Below are 21827 nucleotides of genomic sequence, written 5' to 3' on the forward strand. Positions count from 1 at the left end.
AACGTTATTTTTTTTGATGAACTTTTTTGTTTATTTGGTTTCATCATCATTTTTTTAAGTCATAAGAAAAACCGAGCTTTGTTACTAAAAGAAAGGGTTAAAATAAAAAGGTTTAGGTGGGTAAAGAGGGTGATTGTTTTGGGTTAAGAAATGAAAAGGTTTAGGCTCAAAGGGGCTAACTAGGGGGATTTTAGGTAGGTGGTAAAAAAAATGAAAATAATGGTGTAGAAAGAAAAAAGGGTTAGTCCTAATGCCTCTATCATTTACTTACTCAGGTTTAAGTTGGTAAGGACCGGGAATGCATTGTCGTGGCAAGTTCTAGAGTCGTAAGAACCAAGCGGCTATTCACACAAGAAACGAAAAATGAGCATTTAGTGTAAAGATATGTATTTGTATGCTCAATAAAGGCTCAAAACTCACTTGTGTGGGAATAGGTTTTTAGGTGATCAAATATATATAATCAAATTTTAACTAAGCTTGTCATGCTGTTTCATAATTTTCTTATGTTGGTTCTTTTTATCCCGACGCTATCGGTTGTAAATTTGTAAAAATATAACCTTTTTTAGAACTTGAAATTACCAACTTAATCCTAGACAAGTAAAAAAAATGAAAATTTTTGAAAAAAAATTGGGGTGATTAGCGGTTCCAATAGAGTTTTGTCTAAGGCTTGTTAATTAGGACTTGCAAGATTCAAAGTTTTAGCATCCCCCCACACTTAAATCACACATTGTCCTCAATGTGTCCCAAAAATAAGTTTTTAGGTTGATTGAATGTGTAAAAAGGTGTTAAAAAGCAAAATTTTATGTTACTTGCACTCTGGACACGGCCCCGTGGTGACCGGGCACGGCCCCGTGTTCAGGTGCCAATAACAAAAGTTTGTAAAAAGAAACAGAAGCCTGGACACGGGGGCGTCCCCAGTGAACACGACCCGTGTCCAGTTACCTGAACTGGGCGTTTTCTGCAGATTGTGCAGCACGGGGCCGTGTCGAGCGGACACGGCCCGTGCTGAACTTGCTGTAATGAAGAATTTTTTGTCGGGAAGCTCAGTTTTCGTGCATGGGGTGATGATTCTCGTTTCCCTTGTTATCCTTCACCATCCCGAGTGTGTTTTATTCCTGAAAATTAAAATTAAACTAAAATTAATCTAAGTTAAACTAAGGATAGTTCCGCGGAATGCCTCCGTGGTGCGGCACGTTTATAAGGGTCCTTAGCTAGACCCAAAGTCAGGTCACATGTTATCCGAGCGGGATGTTTTGCATCCCATGTTGCACCGTCGGAGAGCATCATCCAAACTCGAATCAATGACCTTCATGTAGTTGACCGGGTCCTCGTCCTCTACTCTCTTCCCAACCCCAAACTTCACTTCCTTATCCCCATACTTCAAAGTAAGTGTTCCGTCATTCATGTCTACCACTGCTTGTGCAGTGGCTAGAAATGGCCTCCCTAGTATGAGGGGGACTTCGGTGTCTTCTTCCATATCTCATATGACAAAGTCGGCCGGGTAGACGAAATTGTCGACTTTGACCAATAGATTTTCAGCGACACCTTGCGGGTATTTGACGGATCTATCGGCAAGTTGTATACTCATCTTGGTAGGGTTTGTTTTTCCTAGGCTGAGTCGTTTGAACATTGATGCAGGCATGAGGTTAATGCTAGCCCCAAGGTCGGCTAGTGCATTACGAACGGGGGATTCCCCGATCGAGCAAGGAATCGTGAAGCTTCCAGGATCAATCTTCTTTTATGGGTGTTTGTTGAGTAAAAGGGCGGAGCATTCTTCGCCTAAGTTAACTAATTGCAATTATTCGATTTTCTTTTTATGAATGAGGAAGTCCCTCATGAATTTTGAGTATTTAGGCATTTGAGTTAGGACTTCGATAAATGGAATATTAACATGCAATTGTTTTTGTAAATTTTTCAAATTTTGCGAATTGCTCATTGGTCTTTTGGCGAATTAACCTACCGGGGTATGGAACCAGAGGAGCCTTGGTAGGCTCTTGAATTAGAGGAGAAGCCTTCTCTTGTTGGGGCGGTGTTGTGCTTCCCTCATTTGGCGGTGGTGGAGCTTCTTCGGAACCCACGGTACGATTTCTCAACGTTATGAGATGGACTTGTGCTTTTGGGTTTGTTTTGGTATTACTTGGTAACGCGCCTTGTGGTCTCTCGGAGAAATTTTGAGCTAATTAATTTATTTGTTTTTCAATGTTTTGTATACTAGCTTGTTGATTTCTAAAATTCGATTCCAATTGTTGGAATCGATCCGAGTTTTTCTTGTCAGTGTCGGAGATGAGGCGAGATACAGTATCTTCAAGCCTTTCTCGTCCAACTTGTTGTTGAGGGAAATTTTGTGACTCGTTTCTTGGTTGTTGAAAGTTTGTTCGTTGGTTTAGGTTTTGTTGGTTACTACTATTGCCGGGTTCTCTCCAACCAAGGTTAGGGTGGTTACGCCATCCTTGGTTGTAGGTACCCGTTGGAGGACCTGACGGCCTAGGTCTGTTATCAATGTAGTTTACCGACTCATGTTGATCATCTGTTTCTTTCATACAACTCCAACTTTCATGTGGCCCACCACACCCTTCACAAGCCATAACCGAGACCGTTTTTGTCATTTCTAACTTTTTGATTTTTGAAGAAAGGGCCTCGATTTGGGCTTGTAAAGAAGTGCTTTCATCAACCTTATGGGCGCCCGGGGCAATAGATTTATTGCCTTGGGGAGTGTGCCACTGAAAATTGGTTTGAGCAATTTCCTCAATTTGATTGTATATTTCATGTGGGCGGCGATTACCTAAAAGTCCCCTGGAGCTAGAGTCAAGTGTTTGTCTTGTGTGTGGCAACAACCCATTGTAGAAAGTGGATACTTGTTGCCATACCGCAAGACCGTGATGAGGACACTTCGCAATAACTCCTTGAACCTTTCCCAAGTTTCATATAAGGATTCCCCATCCTCTTGTGAATATGTATTAATTTCAGTCATTAATTTAGCCGTTTTAGCGGGAGGGAAATACTTATATAGAAACTTTTGGGCTGGTTCATCCCAGGTGTTTACCAAGCCAACTGGTTGCTCGGTCCTTTAATGAAAATGGAAACATCTGATGGCGGATAGCGTCGTTTGAGGCTCCATTGATCCTGAAGGTATCACATATTTCTAAGAAATTAGTAATATGTAGATGGGGATCCTCGTCCGCAAGCCCATGCAAGGTTGCGGAGTTTTGAAGCATCTGTATCAAATGCGGCGGAAGTTCGAAGTTGTTAGCTTCGACATTCGGGGCATTGATAGCGGCGCCGAGATTACCTACGGTGGGTCGTAGGTAATCCATGAGGGTACTTTGGTCCGCCATTGGAAATGGGTCCCCCGAAACTTTCTCTTGGTTTTTAGCTTTAAGTCTTTTTTTGAGAAAGCGTTCGGGTTCTTCTAGAGGTTCTTTTATGTCTCTACTAGAACTGGAGCTCATACACTACGTAGAAAGTTCAGATGTGGTGCCTGGGTTCCAAGTCCTGCAATAAAAACAGAAAAGAATGTTGGTCAGAAAGTTCACCACGGCCCCATGCTTAGTGAACACGGCCCGTGGTCGGAGATACAATGATTGTTTTCCGGATCCCTGTTGTTGGACCGTTCTATGACCCGAAAAAGTCAGTTAAGGCAGTTCATCTTTGTGTACAAAGGCGGAATCAGTGTAGAAAAAGTAACAACAGCTTTTCCTTTCAATTTCCTTCTCTATTAATGCTTTTTGAGTAGATTTTGACAGAGTTTCGTCACCTAGCACAAGACCTGATTTCGCTCCAATGGTTACAAATGAAGATCACACATGGGTATTTATAGTAAGCCTGATTTCGCTCCTATGACTGACTAATGAGCGAAATCCCATGTGATCAAATAAGCGAAATCATTAACTAACCTAATGAGCGAAACCCATACAAACTATGTACATGAAAGCCAAATCCCATGAACTGATTTCGCTTCTAATGATACATATGTCATTATGAGCGAAATTAACATTCTAAAACCCTAATTTTTGATTTTCGACTCCGTATAACCTATCTAGACTTAAGACTCAATACAAACGTAGTCAACAGACATTTCATGCACCAACAGACTCCCCCTTGGATGTTGACGAAGTCTTCGGCTCCGAGTCTTCAGTCTTGGTCTTTTCTCCAACTATGTCTTTTCATTGTAAAAACTCTATCTTCACAAGTTCAGGTTGACTTCCTAGCTCCTTCTTCAAACTTCCCTTTGACTGTTGATCCAGACTCCCCCTTACACAGACTCCCCCTCTCAGTATGCTGGAATCTGAGATCTTGATCTGGTTCAAGCTTTGACAATTAGCTTCCGTGGGAATGATGAAGTCCAAAACCTGTGTCTCAAACATCAAACATTACACTCTATCTTTTCACACAAACAAACAGTCTATCAGTTCTAGATATCCACTCAAGTATTCAGGTCCAAGTTAATGACCCTGATTACTCAATTAATCTACCAAGTCCAATTTAATGACCTTGGTTGATCTTTTGACAATACAGACTGATTTTGTTTAACATTTTCAAACATTTTCTGAAAATAACAAGCATCAAATTAATGAACTTGTTTTAACTTTTTCAGCAATCCAATCTCTATCAAAGTAAACTCTCCTCATTCTTCAGTTCAGAACTTTTCCTGCATCCGCTTTAGTCTTCGAGAATCCAACGATTAACTTTCCACTTTGGTTTGTCAAAAATAAAGCAGAAATAAAATCTTTTTGGATTTTAATAAAGTGTTCTAAACTAAGAAATGAAATACAGAAACTTAAATTGCAGGATGTAAAGAAATTAAACTATTTACAAATATATTTTTGGTGAGCGTGTCAGGGAATCATATCAGCTTATCAGACAAAATTACAAGTACCGTTAAGCTTCATTTCATACTCAGACTTAAACAATTCACGTCGATTGTCGATATACTGATCCCTCTTAAATTCTCACACAGATTTCAATTTACTTAGGATACGATTTAGATGTCTTAAGAACTTAGCTCATTCATGTGTCCCACCTCTTGAATATACTCCCATATCCAGAATCCCAGATATTCAGTCTTACAGGTGAGTATACCACAGATGATATCTGTCAGGGGTTAAATGCAAGGGCCGTGAGAGCTCAGGTCGATACTTCTGTATACACAGAGAGATGACGGCTTCGACTTATCGGTGTGTCCCCTTTAGAGGATCTTTTAGTTACAACAGTAGTGACTATCAATTTTATTGTTTCATCAGTTGCTGAGGGCGATGCTATGTTTCAAGCATTTGCGGAAAGTATTATTCGGGGACTAAGTCAGAACTTCCATTCAGTAGAAGTCCCGGAATAATACCCCAGATATCACTGAGTATAAAGACCTAGTATCTCAGAATATGGGACCTTTCAAACAAGATTTCAGGGGTTACCTATATATCCAAGTAGTGTTCCCCACGAATTACGCAAGTTTGAAATTTTAGGTTTATATCCTGAATAAATCTACTAAATGTGCGAAATCCTATCGACACATCATTAGTGAGACTGTTTAACTCATTTAAACTTTACAGTTCTTTAGCATACTGTAATTGTCTAGCCGATGTACTATCATTTTCCCTTTTTACACAAGCTCTTTTTCAGTTTTATATTGTTTTTGTATTTTTTAATTTTTACTGTTTTTGTATTTTTGCATTTTTTACTGTTTTTGTATTTTCTGAAAATAAACTATTTACATCTACTCCCCCTAAATACCAAAACAAGTAAAAAGTCGACAAACCATTGCAGATTGTTTCTCATCTTCATCCGAAACAGTACTTCCATCAACGCCGATAATACCATCCGACACCGAAAGAAGCTTCATACTGTTCAGTTTTAACAAATATTTAAACCGAGTTTTATAAAAAGCTTTGGTATGTAAATCAGCTTTCTGTTCGTTAGTGTGGATTTTCTCAATTCGTATCAACTTTTTCTCGAAACAATCGCGAATAAAGTGATGACGAATTTCTATATGTTTAGTTTTAGCGTGATGTACTGGATTCTTTGTAATATTTATTGCGCCCTCATTATCAACAAAAAGAGGTGTGTTAAGAAACTGCAAACCGTAGTCGCGCATCTGTTGCTGTATCCACAGGATCTGAGAGCAGCAACTGCTAGCAGAAACGTACTCCGCTTCACATGTAGATAGCGCCACAGACGTTTGTTTCTTACACTGCCAGGTAAGTAACCGAGGTCCAAAGAACTGGCATCCTGCAGTTGTTGATTTTGAATTGACTTTGCAGCATCCGAAATCCGAATCGGAATACCCTTCGAGCGTAAAGTCGCCTTTTCTAGGATACCACAACCCCAATAAAGGAGTTCCTTTCAGGTAGCATAATATCCTCTTCACAATAATCGTGTGCGAAGCTCTCTGGTTAGATTGATATCTTGCTGCGAGGCACGTTGGGTACATGATATCAGGACGTGAAGCAGTTAGGTACATCAAAGAACCTATCATGGATCGATAAAATGTTTCATTAGCATTGTCTCCGGTGAGATCTGGGTGAATCCCATGATTTGTTGCAAGTGGGGTAGCAGCTGGAGTAGAACTTGACATCCCAAATTTCTCTAGAATATCATGAACGTACTTCGTTTGATGAATGAAAATTCCCTCAGGTAGTTGTTCAACTTGTAGACCCAGAAAGAATTTCATCTCCCCCATTGATGACATTTCGAATTTCTGCTTCATCACTGATTCAAAATCTTTGCATAGATTCTCATTTGTCGACCCAAAGATTATATCGTCCACATAAATATGAACTATCAGAAGATGGCCGTTGACCTCTTTAGTGAAGAGAGTGGCATCCACTTTTCCACGTATGAAGCTGTTGGCTAGTAGGTGTTGAGACAAAGTCCCGTACCAAGCTCTCGGGGCCTGGTGTAAACCATACAGCGCTTTGTCCAATAAGTAGACCTTGTTTTCGTGGATTGGGTCAGTAAAGCCTGGCGGCTGACCGACATAAACCTCCTCTTTAACCTTCCCATAAAGAAACGCCGATTTTACATCCAACTGATATACTTTGAAGTTCTTCCAAGACGCAAATGCAAGGGAAATTCTGATTGCCTCTAGTCGTGCCACAGGAGCATAGACTTCAGTAAAATCAATCTCCTCCTGTTGACTAAAGCCCTGAACAACGAGTCGAGCTTTGTTCCTTACAACAACTCCTCTGTCGTCTCTCTTACACTTAAATACCCATTTCATATTGATTTTTCTATGACCATCCGGCAAATCCACTAGCTTCCACACTCCCAACTTTTCAAACTGACTTAACTCTTCTTGCATCGTAATGACCCAAGAGTCTTCAGTAAGCACCTCTTTGTAAGTTCGCGGTTCGATCTGTGAAACAAAACAACTTAATGAAAATTCAGTTTGTAAAGGTGCTACTGTAGAGTAAAAACATGTAAGGCCCTGGTCAATTTGACGTCTCGTGCGAACGCCTACTTGCAATTCTCCTATGATCAACTCATCTGGATGATATGAAAGAGTTCGCGACATTATTTCACTTGGAACATCCACATCCCCTTTCAGATTAGTAACATTTTGATTTGCTCCTTGTTCACTCATTTGGTTTGTTTGACTTAAATCCTGAATCTGCTCCCCCTCAGAAACTGAATCTCCACGATCAAATATCGGCATGTTTCAGCTTCTTGATTATCATTCTCAACCGACTGATTATCTTGAGCAACTTCATTCTGTTGGACATCATCGTGTTCACTAGCATTACTCGGACCTGCTTCATCGTCATTTGAAGTTTCCTGTGGTCGCCTCGAATACTCAGCTAGGAACCTTTGCTGTGACTCATATTCTCGCAAAATATCCAGCTTATCAAAGAAATCTTCATATTCCTCTGAATCTTCTCTCATATCAAATGAATCCCACAACTTGTCATAATGGTAACGCCATGAATCTCCTGGATTTTGTGGCGGCATAGTATAACCTTGACATTCAACATTTGCAGCTTCAATAATCCGCTTCTCACTTGGAACGAAGACACGTCGCGAAGGACTTGAATAACCAACAAATATACCCTCAATGCACTTCGGACCAAACTTTCCATAAGGCTCTGGAAGAGTACAGGGTGACCCGAACAGTTCAAGATACTTCAAATTCGGTTTGCAGTTATTGATTAACTCAAAGCATGTTTTGTTGAACTTTTTGACAGTGAGAACTCTGTTGAGCGTATAGCATGAGGCGGAAACAGCTTCAGCCCAAAAATTAATTGGTAACTTTGAATCTGCGAGCATCGTTCTGGCCGTCTCGATTAGTGTCCGGTTTTTGCGTTCTGCGACTCCATTCTGCTGCGGAGTGTACGGAGCACTAAACTCATGCAATATACCTCTTTCATCACAAAATTCTTCCATCTTGCTATTCTTGAATTCAGTACCATTATCACTTCGAATTCTTTTGATACGCCTTCGGTACAGATTCTCAATCTTCTTGAACAACGCCATCAAATTGTCAAACGTTTCGTCTTTCGTCTTCAAGAAAGAAACCCACGAAAATCTGGAATAATCATCAGTAACCACAAGACAATATATATCTCCCGTAATACTCTTGACATTCACCAGACCAAACAAATCCATGTGAAGTCTCTCCAGGGGTCTTGAAACTCAATTGACTTGCTTTGTAGGGTGTGACTTTTTCTTTTGCTTGCCTTTAACACAACTAATGCACTCCCCTTCCAGATGAAAACCTTTGACATGAACTCCAGTAACCAAATCATTGTGCACCAAACGATTCATTTTTCTAAGATGTATATGTCCCATCTTCCGGTGCCACAATCTCGATTCTTTTTCAGTTGCTCTGGACATGAAACAATGAGCTTGACCCGTGATTGTAGTAGCTACGCTCATATCCAACACGTACAGATCATTAACTCTCGGTGCCCTCATGATAATCCATTCCTTAGGGATAACAAATCCTGGCTTCAAGATCAAACATTCTTTATCAGTGAAGTGAGTGGTATACATCCTGTCACAAATCTGCGAGATACTCAGCAGATTGGTCTCCAGCTCAGCAATGTAGTTAACTCCTTCAAACGTCACAATCCCGTTGGATAACGTTCCTTCACCAATAATCCTTCCTCCTTGATTACCCGCAAAACCGACATAACCTCCATTGATATTTTTCATATCATACAACAATGCAGTCTTCCCTGTCATATGTCGAGACGCTCCACTGTCCATAATCCAGCGTGAGACTAACCTCGGAAGATCCTGCACATATAACAACTTGATTTAAACACTTCAATAAAGATGCCGATTCATGCTTCGCGATCAAGGAAGCTCCGGCAATTCAAACTGCTTAGTCAAACATGGTGTCCACCCAAGCCCCATCAGCCTTGGGTGTAACCTTGACACTTTTAACTCTTGCAATTTGAATTTTAAAGTTTTCAACCTTCAGAGGTGGAAAATTTGCATCATAATCAATTGGAATTGAATCCTCAGAAGGTGAAATCTTTTTCTCAGTTTTAGGTTTCCAAACTTGTTGAGATAATGCTACCCGTTTGTAAAATTTGTCATTTTTAGTTACCACTTTCTTTATGGGTTCATTTTTCACTTTGATGTTGTCATTTTTCACACTCTTTTTCTCAACAACCATTGGTGCTTTACCCTTCTCGTCAACTTTCTTCTCTTGAATCTTCACAGTCTCAGTCTTAGGCTTCATGTTGGTACACTTTCATGCAATATGACCAACTTGATTACATCTAAAACATGTTCGAGTATCAACCACTCGACTTGTGCCTTCAGACTGAGCCTGTGAAGCTCTCTTCTCAAAGAATTCTTCATTCGATTTTGAAAAAAATTCTTTTTCTTCATCAGTAAGCGAACTCGAACTGTTCACAAACTTTTTCTTTTCAACAAACCTTTTGTTTTGAATATTTCCTCTCTGATAATTCTTACCACCCTGATAACCACCCGACCAGTTGTTTCGATTTTTGTTATAATAAAAACGTGGTGGAATAACAGGTTTCTTGTAGTATGATTTATCTTTTTCAATTCATTTGTCTCTTTGTTGGCACAAACTATTCACTTCTAACAATTCAACTTCGACCAACTTGAAAACATTTGTTAACTTTTTCACATTTACATTCTCAATTGGAAACTCTGAATCCGAATACAACTTATCAGATCCCGACATCTTGTACATGACAAGAGTAGGTTCATCATTTAAGTTGTTTTTGGACTTTTGTTTCGGAATGTATTTATCCAAGAAACATCCATCATCTTCAGCTGAATCGGACAACAAAACACTTTCAGCTGTGCTCTTAACAATCTCTGTCTGAACACTATCATCGGATGATGAAAAAGTAACATCAATGTTCTCCGGAAGTTTAACTTCATTTTCTTCCTCTATTTCAACCAACCCAGATTGCTTTTTCGTATAATTTTCCAGAATCGGAGGTGGAACTCTATGAAAACCCACCCCAGTTCCATCAGAATAAACATCTTCGCCTGCTTTGTTTTTCCCGATGGGTTTTGTAACAATGTGTTGCAAAACAAAGCTTGCAGAGTTGTAACTGTTAAGCTTCAACTGGATTCGCTCATTTTCAATTTCAGTCCCTTGAACTTTTAGTTTCAATTTAGCGATTTCATCCAGTTGTTGGTTGATTGATTCTTCTTTTAATCTAAGCACGGTTTGTAGTTGAACATTTTTCTTTATAAGTTTTGCCATTTCGATCATCATTATCTTTCATTGTGCTTTTAAGCTTCTCAAATTTTTTAGTGATTTTACGGTTTTCAAAAACTAACTTTTCATTTTCTTGCCTAATCCTCTCATGATCATTTTTATCATTTTCAATTTTGTTAGTTAATTCTTTTATCTGTTCAGTTGAAGCTTTCAGCATCTTGTCACGATCAAGAATTTGATTCTCAACACTTCTGACCTTAGCTGTCAGATCCTCAACCTTCTTTCCGTTGAGATACGTGACCGTATTACAAAATTTGCATTCTTTGATGCAATTTTGCAATCAACATCCCCATTGACTTTCTTACCTGATTCAGTCGTTGACGTGTTTGAACTGACCTGGCTTTTAGACTCAGAGACAGATTTAGAATCTACCTCAATCGCCTTAGCTGCCAGCACCTTGTCAGCCATCTTTCCGAGATTTTCAGCAGTCAACTCCTGAGTAGTGTCAATGATTCCAGTATCAACTTTCTTTGACTTCTCTTTCTTTTCTCTCTCCTTCTTCTCTTTCTCTTCTTTCTCGTCTCCAGTTCCCCACCATTTATTCTGCCAATAATCATCTTCATCTTTTAACTCTTTGATTATGGCCTCTAGATCAAGAGTGTTGTGATCAATAGCAATGTTTCCATATGGGTCAAGATAACACTCTCTATCTGGATCCCATCTACTTGCTCTTTTTTCTTCCGAAAAGATACCAGAAATTCTGATCATTCTGTTTGTGGCCAACAACCTTCTGTAATTATACTTCTGTTCTTCAGTTTTGTTGTCTTTCCATGGAACAGGTTCATTCTTTGCCATGAAAGCGTAACCAACCGCATCTTCCTCCGGTAATAATTCACTCCAGTCATAACCCTCATCATCATAAATCACCGCAAGAGCTCTAGATTTCTCTTTGTTTTCTTCAATCTGCTTCATTATTGGCGGCTCCGATTTGTTTTGATGATATATCGCCTTCTTGTAGTAATCTTCCCTGAACGGGTTCTCAGACTCATCAGCATATGCGTTTCGGCATTCACATTTGAAGTGACCTTTCTGCTTACACTTGAAGCATGTCACATTGGACTTGTCAAACCCCAACTTGGTAGACGGTCCACCAATTGACTTTCTGCCGGTTATTTCCATGAAACGCTGAGCTCGACGAACAGCACTGGCCATGCATCACCTTATGTCAATTAGTTCCATTTCTTTAGGATCTATTTGATCATAGTCCTCTTTTGTTAGGTTAGTGTTGCCAATCTTCCCAACCACAAGACTTTCATAAGATTCTAAGACCGATGCTAGGAAACCATCTGTTGCTTAGCCGACTCCTCGCTAAAATTCTGAGCATTCTTCATGTCAACAGCGATGTTGCAGTGAAACAAGTTCTTTGCCTCAGACTGGCTTGAATTTGATGACGATCCACTTTGATAACCACTATGATATCCACTGCTTTGACTTTCTTTGTTCGGTGTAGAGACATTCTCAGCAGAAAATGCAGATTTGGGAGAATTGTTCTTTGGCATCATGCTCTTTGGATAATACAAATCCAAGTTCTACTGGTATGATGAGTGATTGACTTTGTGTGTCTTCTTCAATTCCAACTCATGACTCTCGAGTTTTTCAATCAGCAAATCTACAGTCAACTCTTCTGGCACTTTGATAGTATTTTTCAACATCTTCGCATAATATTGCCAATCCATCTCGTCTGGCAATGAATCGAACAATTTGTCTACTAGCTCATCTTCAGGATACTTAATTCCATGTCTAGCTAGTTCCAGATTCAGGTGCCCAAACCTCTCGATCATTTTCGAAACTGATTCATTCTTTAAACACCCAAACAATCAAATTCTTTCCTAAGAAGTTTCTTTTAGTTTTTCACGATTTCAGTACTTCCTAAAAATTTCTTTTCTAACTTTTTCCAGAGATCTTTTGCACTAGAGTATTCGATCAGAGAGATTATATCTTCATGAACAGATTGAAACAACAGCGCAATATATTTCTGCTCAGCAACAAATGACTCTATCTCATCAGATGTTGATAAAGTTTCACCCTCTTTGCCTTCATTATCGTATCCATTTTTGAGACTCTTCCAGCTAGGGAACGCAAAAGCCATCAACCAATCTTCGAATTTCTTTGCCCACCGACTATACTCCTCGATAGCCATCAACTTCGGTGGTTTGTTGTAAGTTCCGAAAGCACTTTCAACCTCCAAAGCATCCGATAATTTCTTCTTGGCGTTTGGCGGGTTCTCATTGTTGTTGCTTGTAGATGTATCATCTCCCGAATTTCCAGCAAATGCGTACATGTCGCTAAACGGGTTCATGAAAATGTCATCCATATTTAACGTACTTGAAAAATCAACAAACACTTAGAAAATTTTGAAATTTTGAAAAACAATGATTTCGAGCGAAATCACCTATGAGCGAAATAAAAAAAATGTACACTCGAGCGAAATCAAATGTCACACGAGCGAAATCAGATGTCACACGAGCGAAATCAACAATTTGTGTCCCTACGAGCGAAATTAGGATGTATCTAAAAGCGAAATTAGAAAATTTATGTCCTTATGAGCGAAATTAGGGTAACTTTTGAGCGAAATCAAACCATGTCCGTAAAAACGAAATTAGGTTTTTTAGCTAATTTTCACCATTTTTAGTCCGAATTTTAACCTGATTCTTTCTAGGGTTTGTTATTTCTATGTTTTACACGTTATACTCGAAATTCAATCCATTTCAACCCTAGGAACCAGTTCAAATCAAAAAAGTATGAGAAGAAGTGAGTGGAAGTAAGAGAATCTGGAAGAATCAAGCTGTATTAGTATGAACTCCTCGTCTTGAGCTCTGATACCACTTGTTGGACCGTTCTATGACCTGAAAAAGTCAGTTAAGGCAGTTCATCTTTGTGTACAAAGGCGGAATCAGTGTAGACAAAGTAACAACAGCTTTTCCTTTTAATTTCCTTCTCTATTAATGCTTTTTGAGTAGATTTTGACAGAGCTTCGTCACCTAGCACAAGACCTGATTTCGCTCCAATGGTTACAAATGAAGATCACACATGGGTATTTATAGTAAGCCTGATTTCGCTCCTATGACTGACTAATGAGCGAAATCCCATGTGATCAAATAAGCGAAATCACTGACTAACCTAATGAGCGAAACCCCTACAAACTATGTACATAAAAGCGAAATCCCATGAACTGATTTCACTTCTAATGACACATATGTCATTATGAGCGAAATTAACATTCTAAAACCATAATTTCAAATTTTCGACTCCGTATAACCTATCTAGACTTAAGACTCAATACAAACGTAGTCAACAGACATTTCATGCACCAACACCTGTTACTGGGAAGTTGGACACGACCCCGTGTTGCACCGACACGGCCCCGTGCTCAGCTCTCTGTAATTCGGAAAATAAAAACTGCCAGTGACAATGCTGGGCAAGGCCCGTGTCCAGGCACGACCCGTGCTGAGCTCTGCAGAAGCTGAAAAATTAAGAAAATCCTAAAAAAAATAAAAATAAAATAGAAAAAATGATTAGGCCGCTGATGTATGTAAAATGCAACATATAAATTACATCAAAGGAGGCATAAAACTAACCCTTTTTAAGTACTAATGTTGGAAAAAGAGTGTTTTTGTCTTCCTTTTGTATTTTCAGGATTAAATGAGCTCAAATTCACAATAGAAGCAAAAAGACAGCTAAATCTAACATAAATACAAGAAAAGGAACATAAGTGGATTGCCCGACCCCTCAACAGCATCCTCCTAAGCAAAATAGAGAAGGCAGAAGACTGAACACGCCCCGTGCTCAGCCAGCACGGGGCCGTGCCCAAGAAGCAGCAGAAAAGACAAACCTATAGAAGCTTCTATTGCCCACCACGGGTCCGTGCCCAGTGAACACGGGGGCGTGGCGAAAGTACAGCAGGCGCATTAATTGTAATTGCGAATTACATATAATGAAGAGAGAGAGTGTCAGACAGGCACGGGGCCGTGTCCAGCGGACACAGGGCCGTGCCCAACCTTCTGTTCAGCCTATAAATAGGAGTGCTTGGTTTCATTGCAACTCATCCCTTGGCACACCACCTCTCTCACACTTCATCCACCATCCACCACAATCACAACACCATCATCCACCACCATCATCCATTGTCCATCATAGAGTGTGTGAGTCGTCTCGGGATCCAAGATTGATCGTAAGAGTTCTTGACAATCAAGGCCATGTTTGCCTAAGTCTCTTACATCACTTGGTGAAGACAAGTGTTTAGTATAATACTTTTTATTTTCAATCTTTTGCACTTTTTATTTGGTTTTGTATTAATGACTTTAATAACTAGTTGCTTATGTTGAAGGTGATCTTTCCTTATCGTTTGTCCGTGGTGTCTTGGCATTATTTTACTGTCTATCTATACTACTTTAATAAGGATATGTGAAGGACAAGATGGTAATTGAACAAGGTGTTGAAAAAACACTTAATGCACAATGTACAACTGTTAAGGCACAAGAAAACACAAACCCTTTTACCCTTTACAAGGGTATACATCTGCCGTCCAAATGTTTTACTTTCTCACACGGATCAACATCGGGACCGTCCATTTGACTTCACACGGATCACCATATGCTTTCTCTCTCAATGCTCACACATCTCACAAAACAACATCAGATCTTCTTCTCTCTCTTCTCTCTCTCTTCTCTCTCTCTTTTCTCTCTTCTCGGCGATCTAGGGTTTCATGAGATCTATCACCAGATCCGTTTGAATCTATCACCAGATCCGTTGATGTTCTGGCAAGGGATCCACAGATTTGAACAAGGGATCCGTTTTATCTGGCAAGGGATCCACAGATTTGAACAAGGGATCCGTTTGATGTTCTGATAAGTTGCTTTATCTTTAATCTTGATGTAGATTTGTTAGTAGATATCTTACCATGTTCTTTTGTGATTCTTACTTTTCAGGTGAAGCGGTTGACGGATGTTCGAAGGACGAAATCTGAGGTTTACGAAGGATTTTCTCATGTGTTTTGTGATGAATCGACTCAGGTTAGGTTCTAAATGTTGATTTATCTTTAATCTTGATGTAGATTTGTTAGTAGATATCTTACCATGTTCTTTTGTGATTATTACTTTTCAGGTGAAGCGGTTGACGGATGTTCGAAGGACGAAATCTGAGGTTTACGAAGGAGTTTCGCATGTGTTTTGTGATGAATCGACTCAGGTTAGGTTCTAAATGTTGATTTATCTTTAATCTTGATGTAGATTTGTTAGTAGATGCGGTTATTTCAAATTAGGTTGAAAGTCTTGTGATATTTGAATTTGTATTTTTGGTGATGATAGTTAGATTAATTTCAGATATGACATAGTGAAAGGATAAATTGTTTTTGTAGTTTTGATTTTACTTTGTTCTGTTATATTTTGATCTTTTCCTTCATTTTTTGGGACTGATAAGTGTCATGGTTGTGTGATAATTATGATATTTAGGTCATTTAGATATGGAATTGTGAAAAGATAGATTGTTATGTATTTTTGATTTTGGTTTGTTCTGTGGGATGCTCGATGAGCAGATCTAGGGTTTCATGAGATGTATCACAAGCTTTATCTGGCAAGGGATCCACAGATTTGAACAAGGGATCCGTTTGATGTTCTGATAAGTTGCAATGAGTGTTATATATCTTACCATGTTCTTTTGTGATTCTTATCTTTAATCTTGATGTAGATTTGTTAGTAGATGCGGTTATTTCAAATTAGGTTGAAAGTTTTGTGATATTTGAATTTGTATTTTTGGTGATGATAGTTAGATTAATTTCAGATATGACATAGTGAAAGGATAAATTGTTTTTGTAGTTTTGATTTTACTTTGTTCTGTTATATTTTGATCTTTTCCTTCATTTTTGGGACTGATAAGTGTCATGGTTGTGTGATAATTATGATATTTAGGTCATTTAGATATGGAATTGTGAAAAGATAGATTGTTATTATTTTTGATTTTGGTTTGTTCTGTGGGATGCTCGATGAGCAGATCTAGGGTTTCATGAGATGTATCACAAGCTTTATCTGGCAAGGGATCCACAGATTTGAACAAGGGATCCGTTTGATGTTCTGATAAGTTGCAATGAGTGTTATATATCTTACCATGTTCTTTTGTGATTCTTACTTTTCAGGTGAAGCGGTTGACGGATGTTCGAAGGACGAAATCTGAGGTTTACGAAGGATTTTCGCATGTGTTTTGTGATGAATCGACTCAGGTATGTCACTCGCAACTCGCAAGGAAACCTTTTTTTAGGATCTGAATTTAATTAGTTATACCTTTGGTTAACGACTGTCACGATCACTATTATTACAGAACAAGCTCACTCCGATCTTCTGGCTGCCGGAGAAAGTGTATCTGCTTGGAGAGTCTCGGAATTGGCTTTGGCGACGCTGAACGCTGCTTCATTCGAATCGATGGTGGCTTCATATGCAGAATGTTCCCTCACTTAGTGGTCTCATGCTCACTCAAGCAGAGGTAAAGTAAAGTTTATCATCATTCATCAATTTTCTTTTCTTTTTTGTTTATAATAAAGGTTTTTATATTTGCAACTTGACAAAATGTGATTTATATTAAATTTATTTTAAGTTAATAGTGTACTGGTTATAACTAATATCAAATCTTTACTAATACTTGATTTCTTTTTATGATGGTTGACTTTGCGAGAACTAACGGAGCATTAGTGTCAAGAATGGGCTGAGATTCGAATTCAGTCGGTTTTTCGCTCTTTTTTGGTAATTTCTAAGCCTTGAATATTAATTTTTAACATGCTATGCTACTGAGAGAATATAAACTTGACTATATTCTCTGTTTTTTGATCAGAGGTAAAGTAAAGTTTATCATCATTCATCAATTTTCTTTTCTTTTTTGTTTATAATAAAGGTTTTTATATTTGCAACTTGACAAAATGTGATTTATATTAAATTTATTTTAAGTTAATAGTAATCTGGTTATAACTAATATCAAATCTTTACTAATACTTGATTTCTTTTTATGATGGTTGACTTTGCGAGAACTAACGGAGCATTAGTGTCAAGAATGGGCTGAGATTCGAATTCAGTCGGTTTTTCGCTCTTTTTTGGTAATTTCTAAGCCTTGAATATTAATTTTTAACATGCTACGCTACTGAGAGAATATAAACTTGACTATATTCTATGTTTTTTGATGTGTTTTGTTATTTTTATGCTTTTTGTTTTTTAACTGATCCTAACCCATTTGACTTATGCTACAGACAAAAAGGGATCAAGATCGGGACCGTCCATTTGACTTCACACGGATCACCATCTGCTTTCTCTCTCAATTCTCACACATCTGACAAAAAGGGATGCCAAAAGCAGGGAAGTACAATCTACAGGAAAAAGCAACACTTTACTTTTGTGTGAAAGACAGCTTGCTTGCTGCAGTCTCTATAATATATCAACACTCTTCCATACACTGTTTGAAAGACAGCACTGCTTCCTTCAGTCTCTATAAATAATCCAGAGATATCTACACTCTACTCACACTTTACAAACTCTCAACTACACTCAACTGAAATTGTAAGTTTATCTCAGTTGAATAATCCTACTTTCAAAACATCAACTTAACAACTTCTATTTACTTCGATTTCAGAATATATCAACTCTTTGCATTCGGATCTTGCGTTGTTTCTCGGCTCTCACATCAAGGTTTTAAAATTTTTGTCGGCTTTTCACATCTCCCTCTTGCATTGTTGTAAGTTCTTTCAAATATGACATAGTGAAAGGATAAATTGTTTTTGTAGTTTTGATTTTACTTTGTTCTGTTATATTTTGATCTTTTCCTTCATTTTTGGGACTGATATGTGTCATGGTTTTGTGATAATTATGATATTTAGGTCATTTTTGGGGATGATAAGTGTTGTAGTTCAATGAAAATTATGATAGTTAGGTCAATTTTAGATATGGAATAGTGAAAAGATAGATTGTTATGTACTTTTTATTTTAGTTTGTTCTGTGGGATGTTTTGATATATTTTTTCATTTTTCGGGATAGTGAAAGGATAAATTGTTTTTGTAGTTTTGATTTTACTTTGTTCTGTTATATTTTGATCTTTTCCTTCATTTTTGGGACTGATATGTGTCATGGTTTTGTGATAATTATGATATTTAGGTCATTTTTGGGGATGATAAGTGTTGTAGTTCAATGAAAATTATGATAGTTAGGTCAATTTTAGATATGGAATAGTGAAAAGATAAATTGTTATGTACTTTTTATTTTAGTTTGTTCTGTGGGATGTTTTGATATATTTTTTCATTTTTCGGGATAGTGAAAGGATAAATTGTTTTTGTAGTTTTGATTTTACTTTGTTCTGTTATATTTTGATCTTTTCCTTCATTTTTGGGACTGATATGTGTCATGTTTTTGTGATAATTATGATATTTTGGTCATTTTTGGGGATGATACGTGTTGTAGTTCAATGAAAATTATGATAGTTAGGTCAATTTTAGATATGGAAGAGTGAAAAGATAAATTGTTATGTACTTTTTATTTTAGTTTGTTCTGTGGGATGTTTTGATATATTTTTTCATTTTTCGGGATAGTGAAAGGATAAATTGTTTTTGTAGTTTTGATTTTACTTTGTTCTGTTATATTTTGATCTTTTCCTTCATTTTTGGGACTGATATGTGTCATGGTTTTGTGATAATTATGATATTTAGGTTCATTTACTTTGTTCTGTTATATTTTGATCTTTTCCTTCATCATTGCAGGAATTTTTTTTAAAACAGTACTGTATTCAAAACAAAATAAAACGCCGTATTCACAAAACAATACTGTATTCACAAAGCTGTATTCAAAACAATACTGTATTCAAAACAATACTGTATTCAAAACAATACTGTATTCAAAACAATACTGTATTTAAAACAATATTGTATTCACAAAGCTGATTGTTATAGTTATTATGTGTATATGTAAATTATAGTAAATTGTTTTTGTAGTTTTGATTTTACTTTGTTCTGTTATATTTTGATCTTTTCCTTCATTTTTGGGACTGATATGTGTCATGGTTTTGTGATAATTATGATCTTTTCATTCATTTACTTTGTTCTGTTATATTTTGATCTTTTCCTTCATCATTACAGGAATTTTTTTTAAAACAATACTGTATTCAAAACAAAATAAAACGCCGTATTCACAAAACAATACTGTATTCACAAAGCTGTATTCAAAACAATACTGTATTCAAAACAATACTGTATTCAAAACAATACTGTGTTCAAAACAATACTGTATTCAAAACAATACTGTATTTAAAACAATACTGTATTCACAAAGCTGATTGTTATAGTAATTATGTGTATTTTTCAGTTTACAAATCACTCCAAACACATATCAATTGAGAGGTATGGGCGGTGGTTATCCAATTCCCGTTGAATCACTAGGATCAACAAACCATTTTAACCTTCCTGATTCAAACCCTCTAACTTCAAACCCACCTCCGGTGTCAACCCCACCTCCGGTTTTAACCCCACCTTCGGTTTCAACCCCACCTCCATTGGCAAACCCTGAATATGATGATCCATTTGGTTGGACGGATGAAGAGTTGAATTGGGCGTATGACTATACCTTCGCTCAACTACAATTTGGTGGACTACAAATTGAGGGGTGCCATCGTCCGGTGCCAAACACTCCTATACTTCCTATGCATCCTCCACCTTCAAACCCCCCTTATGTGGAAAACTACAGTCAAACACAAGAACTACCGACCTGGGCTGAAGGGTACGAAACTGACCCTGGGGCGGTTTACGAACCACCATTGGATGAAAAAATGGTTTGGGAACCTTAGAACAACTTTTATGATGACTGTAGTTTTTTTTTTCTCGAATTACTTTGAATCTTAATTATGTAACTTTTAATTATGTATTAGTTTAAATTTAAATTTGTTGCTGTTTAATTTTAATCATGTTTTAGTTTAAATTTTATTTCTGGAGTTTTTATTTTTTTAGTTAACTAATATTGAACACTTAATAGGATATGTCTGATCATTTTTCCGTTGAAGAATTTTCATCATTGACAAATGATAGAGCATGGTATAATATAATCTTTGTTAAGGTGGAGTTTATTTGGCATGACGTCGATGGAAAGAGATTAGTGGTTATATTTCTTGATCAACACGTAAGAACATTATTTTAATTTACTTTGTGTTATATAAGCGTTTTTCCACCACTAAATTTCTTTTCATTTTAGAGACAAAAAATTGTTGCGTTCGTCCCACAAAATTTGATACACAAATATAATGACGCGTCATTGATGGGTGGTTTTTTTTCGTTGAATCATTTCCAAATTGAGAATCTCAACTATCTTGAGTGCCCAAAGTACCAGAATTACGTGTTAGTTTGGTCCGAGAAGAAAATTGTCATCAACGAATATACAAAGCTTTCTTCACTTACGCTTACGATTCCAAGGGGTGCTTCTTTATATCCATTGGTCCCTTCCATTATAGAATTGAAGCATGACAGGAGACCTCAAATGGATATTGTTGGTACATATTAATTCTCTATCTATAATTTTTATTAAATATATAAAACTTTACATATGGTCTATACGATTTAACTGATTTGGTTTTAGATGTGGTTGGGAGAATAATAGAAGGCAAACGTGATCGATGTTGTTTTGAACTTTCTCTTCAAGATAAGACGTACGTTATTATTTATTATTAACATATTACAAACATAATATTTACGTTATATGTAAGAAAATATTATTATTAGAAGAACTTTAACCCAAAATCGTAATATACAGTGGTCACACAATACAATTGTTTTTGTCTGCCCTGAAGCCTTCCGATGTGATACGTTCCATTCAAGCCGTGCAACAAAGGTCCATCATATATGTATCACGTCTCAAGTTGGTTCATCTACCAGATAGTATGTTATGCTTTACACATGAACATTCTAGTAATTAGTTAGATCTAATGGCTCATGTAGTTTAATAAAAGTTATATTTTATTTGTTATTTCAGTTAATATTTTGAAGTCTACGGAGTTGAGTACGATTACGTACGAACCGGATATGGTCGAGGCACGGGATATGTAAATTATGGATCGTTATCCAATTTGTGTTTAAGTTAGAAACATTTGGTGTTGTTATTTGTTTAGTTGTTGAATA

General features: G+C 37.4%; 1 protein-coding gene, 1 long non-coding RNA gene and 1 other non-coding gene across 3 annotated transcripts; all 3 read left to right on the forward strand.

Moving 5' to 3' along the window:
• The first annotated feature begins 2871 nt into the window (after positions 1 to 2871).
• LOC118480647 lies at positions 2872 to 2977 on the forward strand. Its single transcript, XR_004863627.1, has one exon. It is a non-coding gene; the product is annotated as a small nucleolar RNA R71 (small nucleolar RNA).
• Positions 2978 to 17648: 14671 nt separating this feature from the next.
• Positions 17649 to 18505, forward strand: LOC110867996. The gene is made up of 3 exons (XR_004861865.1): positions 17649 to 17780; positions 17931 to 18237; positions 18311 to 18505. It is a non-coding gene; the product is annotated as an uncharacterized LOC110867996 (long non-coding RNA).
• Positions 18506 to 20688: 2183 nt separating this feature from the next.
• Positions 20689 to 21755, forward strand: LOC118480157. The gene is made up of 5 exons (XM_035974866.1): positions 20689 to 20835; positions 20908 to 21202; positions 21289 to 21358; positions 21463 to 21587; positions 21682 to 21755. Exons 1-5 carry the CDS (start codon positions 20695 to 20697, stop codon positions 21753 to 21755), a joined length of 705 nt encoding a protein of 234 aa, XP_035830759.1. The 5' UTR covers positions 20689 to 20694.
• Positions 21756 to 21827: the final 72 nt, after the last annotated feature.

Source organism: Helianthus annuus, chromosome 7 (genome assembly GCF_002127325.2).
Source record: "Helianthus annuus cultivar XRQ/B chromosome 7, HanXRQr2.0-SUNRISE, whole genome shotgun sequence".
Classification (NCBI taxonomy): Eukaryota; Viridiplantae; Streptophyta; class Magnoliopsida; order Asterales; family Asteraceae; genus Helianthus; species Helianthus annuus.